The sequence below is a fragment of the Austrofundulus limnaeus genome, unplaced genomic scaffold, assembly GCF_001266775.1.
Source record: "Austrofundulus limnaeus strain Quisiro unplaced genomic scaffold, Austrofundulus_limnaeus-1.0 Scaffold1, whole genome shotgun sequence".
In the NCBI taxonomy this organism is placed as follows: domain Eukaryota; kingdom Metazoa; phylum Chordata; class Actinopteri; order Cyprinodontiformes; family Rivulidae; genus Austrofundulus; species Austrofundulus limnaeus.
Genome location: NW_013952403.1, coordinates 7,615,005 through 7,620,194, shown reverse-complemented (window position 1 = coordinate 7,620,194; position 5,190 = coordinate 7,615,005). Strand labels below are relative to the sequence as shown.

The 5,190-nt window shown below is 39.4% G+C and overlaps 1 protein-coding gene across 1 annotated transcript in view; it reads left to right on the top strand.

Moving 5' to 3' along the window:
- Positions 1–425: 425 nt before the first annotated feature.
- Positions 426–5,190, top strand: part of bicc2 (bicaudal C homolog 2) — an 18,456-nt gene continuing 13,691 nt past the window's right edge. Inside the window, exons 1-4 of the mRNA XM_014007804.1 lie at positions 426–731; positions 3,769–3,815; positions 4,109–4,178; positions 4,662–4,741. Of these exons, the coding sequence (XP_013863258.1) occupies positions 437–731; positions 3,769–3,815; positions 4,109–4,178; positions 4,662–4,741 (492 nt within the window). The 5' untranslated portion in view covers positions 426–436. The remainder of the gene's footprint in view (positions 732–3,768; positions 3,816–4,108; positions 4,179–4,661; positions 4,742–5,190) is intronic.

Here is a 5,190-nt window from a genome sequence, read left to right as displayed (position 1 = left end):
TGTGTGTGTGTGTGTGTGTGTGTGTGTGTGTGTGTGTGTGTGTGTGTGTGTGATTTGTTAGGCTGTGTTATCCCGTCTCTTCACGGCGCTTCACGTTTCTTTGCGGATCATCCGTAGATGTTGAACTGAAGATTACTGAGGGGTTTGTTCAAAGAAAAGTCACTCTCAAGTTGTTGATTCTTGCAGTCTCTCTGGAGTCACTGGGATGGAGAGGAGAAGTGACTGATCTTAAGCAACCTGAAATCCAAAGCAGCAAATCCTTCCAGTCTCAAACGGCTTTTAAGGACGAAAGAAAGACTAAGACTTGTGCACTAAATTGAGTGTAAGGAGGCAGAGGGGGATTTTAAAGAAAAGGAACAGGGAGGGGGTGTTTCTTGCCCCCCTTTTTATTTTTTTCCCCCGTTTTCTCCCTCTGTTGGTCTCCTTGGTCACACACATGCACAAACACTCTTCTCTCACACACACAAACACTGACAGGGGCTCAGTCCTGCCTTTAGACATCATGGAGAAGAGCTCTCCAGTCTCTTCAGCCACCGCAGCACCCCAGCAGCCCGATTCGGAAACTGACGGAGAACTCGTCTCCTCAGCAAAGCCTGAGCCCAGAGAGGAGAAGGAGGATGAGGAAGAAGAGAAGGAAGGAGGAAAGGCTGCTGTGGGGCAGAGCTTAGATCCGGAGTGGGTGGAAGAGAGGTTCAGGATTGACAGGAAGAAGCTTGAAACCATGCTGTATGGTGAGTGAGGTGGTTTTAGTAGCATCTTTATCACCATCCCGCTTTTTTGCCTTTCAGGCCACATTTTCAACAAGTTGTTCCCTCTGATGTGTGTGCCGCTGACCCTTGTTATCACCTGAACCAGCCTCTGCAGGGCCTCCAGCTGCCTGCACCTTTGTTGTTCCCATCGGTAGCTGCCATACATTAAACTCCTGTTGTGATTTATGACCCGCAGTGGATTATGCATTCAGAAGTCCTTTTATCCCTCCTGTCTGGAAAGCAGAGGTAACTGCCTCTGTTAGTTATCGTCGCCTGGCAGGTTTATGACAAATGCCTCCCTTGTGTCACTGAGGGAACTCTGTGTGTYTGTTATACTCCTGAAGATTATGTTTACTCTTATGAACATGGTACTGAAGTGAATTCAGCTCTGATAAGTGCTGATTGTTTTTAAATAAGTGCAGCTGACATTTGGCTAAAATTGAAGTGTTGCTACAGTAWTAATACTGCCTGCTACCAGAGGGCAAAGGGTGACCATAATGTTTTTACCTATGTGTACGTGTGTGACCAAAATAACTTATGAACGACTGGATGCATTTTTACAAAACTGATTTAAAAAAACGGATTAACCATTAGAGTCAACGCAAAGCACAATGGTGGCCAAGGGACTTTAAAAAAAACACAAAAATGATTATAACTCAGTAAACTTTACAGATACTGACCTAAAGTTTAGTGCGGTAGTACCTGAGACTTATTGTCAACTAACATTTCTAAATGCTAACCCACATAACAGAAAAGTTGTGGGCCAGATCTTTCGAGCTGATCTTGCTGGCTGTCTTCTGGCATGGCAAGGGGTTTGTAAACCAGATYTGGGCCAAGACTAATGATGTCACTGTTTTTAAGATGGTATGCCACAACTGGCCTGGTTGTGGTTTGCTTTGAATGAGACATATCCTGCTTTTAACCTCTTAAGCCCAATACCCCGGTTGATGGGGGCAGAATTGCACTTTTTTTCTTCATTAACCTAAGTTCTCTTAGTTAAACATAGARGTGTGTGGTATTCATATGTCAGAATCTTGGCTGAAAACTCWTATAAACCATTTCTACATCCACCAGACACAGCACAAACTTCAAGAAAACCCCTTAGGGCTTTTCACCTTTTAATCATTCAGTTGGGGTCTATGTAAAATGGAACTACAATGCTTTGGTCTGAATTCCTTATTGTAACTCCACAAGCCCCTCTTTCAACCCTTTTCTGAGGTGTGTCTTAAATCAACTAGTTTTGGCACTGTCTCTTTAAATCCAAACAAGTCATTTCACAACCCAAGCATGACGACAATATAGTTTGATGTTTTTGTTTTGCCTTGATGTAATAGAATAAATAATCATTCAACTGATATATTGATTTGGATGGATGTATTGTTACACCCCCATTTGATYTTCATACTTTCCATAAAATTTCATTAGTGCTACATGATTGGTGAAGTAGGAGGTGGTCATCTTTTTCCATAAAATCTGAGATGGCAAATGGCCTATCTCCCCTTCAWAGTCCATATCTGATCTATCACACATTGGATGCCTTGTCTGGCTCATCACCTAAATCTAGCATATCAAGAACCTCACTCAAAGTGAATGTTAAAAAAGAAAAAAAGAAGAAAGTTTGACATAGCAAAGAAATGATACATTTTTTGTTATGTATGTAAAAAATACAATGTGCTATCCAAATCACTGTTTTCTCATTCTCAACACATGCCATATCAATTTTCGTAAATACAAAGTATAAAGGTACTTTATTGGTCATCAATGTATATTTTCATACAATGATGAAATTTGTGATCTGCATTTGACTCATCACATGTGAGAGACACCCAAGTGGATTGGTGGGCAGCTATGTGGGCGCCTGGGGAGCAATTGGGGGTTGGGTGTCTTGCTCAAGAACACCACGACATGTGGGCATGGTGGGGAGTCAAACCTGTGACTTTCGGGTCCCAAACCGGCTGCTCTACCACTACACCACAGCTGCCCCAAAATATATCAAAACCAGACACTTTAAAGATCATGTGCACCAACAATCTTTGCCCTATGTTTATTTTATAATACCTTACTTGCCTCTTCTTTGGGAGGTTTGAGGCAGCTATCCTCTCATCATGGTGCAACCAAGAAGTAAACAGCTCTGGTCATAGTTTACTCCAAACATTTGATTCCATTCTTTCTTTAGTTACTGAACATTGATTGAATAGTTATCAGTAGCCTTTTTGGAGCTCTARAGACAAATACATTTTGTGGTCACTGTTGTGACTAATGGGGTTAAAAACTTTCAGACACTCAAAAACACAAAACAGTCTACAAAGTACAACAAAGAAAATGTATTAAATATTGAGCCAAAATTTATTGTTGTAGAAGCAATTTATACTCCAAGTGCTATTCATTTCACAAGATTTCCCCTAAACTCTGTCACTTCTCAACCCAAGAGATGATTAGTTGGTATCTTGTTTAAAACTGGCATGAATGGTGGCAGCCAAGATGCGTTCCATCAAAGAATGCTAGACCTTTAAACTTCTTTCAGCTTTTGAGCTAAGTTACGCAATAATCGTGAAAATCTTTTTGGTTGGGAGGTGAGTTTTTTTTTTTTTTTTGCGTCAGCAAATGCCACTGCTGTCTCGAGCTTAATTTGTGGTTGTCTTCCCAAACCACCACCTTCTTTCTCGCTCCACCTCACTGTTCTCTTCCCATTCTTCAGCTCCGGGCAGCGTAACCCATAGTGATGATGAGGAAAGGCCGGGGAGGCATTCCCGAAAGCCCCACCTCTCCAGCAAACCCTTTAAATGTCACCATGGAGCGATGGCCTTTTAAATTTGTTTATGTTTCAAGCAACCTCTTGTTTCACTCCCTTGGTCAATTTCAACCGAGTCAGCACAGAACAGGTTTACACAGATGGGTTTGATGCTGAAAACTTGTGCAACAAAGCTGCTGACAAACACAGCTTCTGCAGATAAATCTATCTTATGTTTGCAGATTTGAAATTTGAGCTGTTTTTTTTTTATTTCTCTTTGTCTTTCAGCTCCTAAACAAGAAGATGGAGAGACAGGAGAAGAGTTTTTTGAGAGAGTGAGTCGATCATTTTGTTTTATCAGTTAACTCAAAGACAAGAGAACAAAGAAAAGTAATTTTCTCTCCTCTGTGGTAATCACTGGTGCTAAAAGTCTACAGGTTAAATTTAGCTCACAGATCAGTGAAAACAGCTTCAGTGTTTGTTCGAAAATCTGCATGGAGTCATTGCACTTTTATGGAGGCGATGATTGCAAGCTTTAAAATGCAAATGGAGCATTGTCTTCTTAAATCTTCTGTGTGTTTGGACGTCTGTGCATACAATGYCTGCACCTGTTCTGTTTCTTCTGCAGGTAATGAGAGAAACTAAAACTCAGGTGAAATGGCCGTCCAAGCTGAAGATAGGAGCCAAATCAAAAAAGGGTGAAAAATGTTCTTTATTCGAAATAAAAAATATTTCTTTTCCTTCTTTCAATTATTCTTTTTTTAAAACCAAATTCTCATGATTGGAGCCAGAGGCAACAGGTTCAGGAGAGAGATGCCAATTTATATAAGAAAAAAAAAACATGATCCCTTCAGAGAGCTAAATTGCTCTGGTCTTCTTTCCATGCATAAAAAATGACAATGTATCTTAATTAGATGCCCAAACCACTTTAGCCATCTCTTATCAAGTGGAAGACCAGCTGCTCTAGAACACCCTGTAGTAAACTTCTCTGGAGAGGCAGAGAAGTGTAATCCTTCAACAATTAGGTCACACTCTCTGCTTACTATTTTTATTTTATTTTTTATAAATGTGTACCACCACCCTGTCACATGGACTGCACATTTTCACACAAACTGATTTTCTTGACAAAAAAAAGGAAATAAAAGGGATTGTTTGACACTAATATCCATTTTAACATCTAGATCCACATGTTAAGGTGGAAGGGAAAAGAGCCAATGTTACGGAAGCCAAAAAGAAGATACTAGAAGTGCTGGAAACCAAGGTGAACACTGTCAGCAAAGCACAAATGTATGAATGTTTTTACATATGYGGTGAAAAATAAAATGTTAAAAGTGTTACTAACACATTTTCATTATTTTTAACTCACTTTCTGAGTGTAAAATCCTAGTTAAAAATGTCACTAACACTTTATCGTTATTTAGCTCACTGTTCTTACATTTAACTATTTTTTACTAAATGTTAAATTTAAATGTTAAATGACAGTCTAGTGTGGGTAAATGTTGACATGTAGCTACATTTAAATATTTCATTTAAATATTTCAGAATGGAACGCAGCCTTTGCTGTTCAGCTCTGATGATGATTTTTTTCTCCAAAAAATCTTTATTTATAACAAATATTTACAACATATTCGTGCAACAGCAAAAACTGGTCGAGGCTTAATGCAGGCAAAAAAAAAATAAATATCTATCTATCTATCTATCTATCTATCT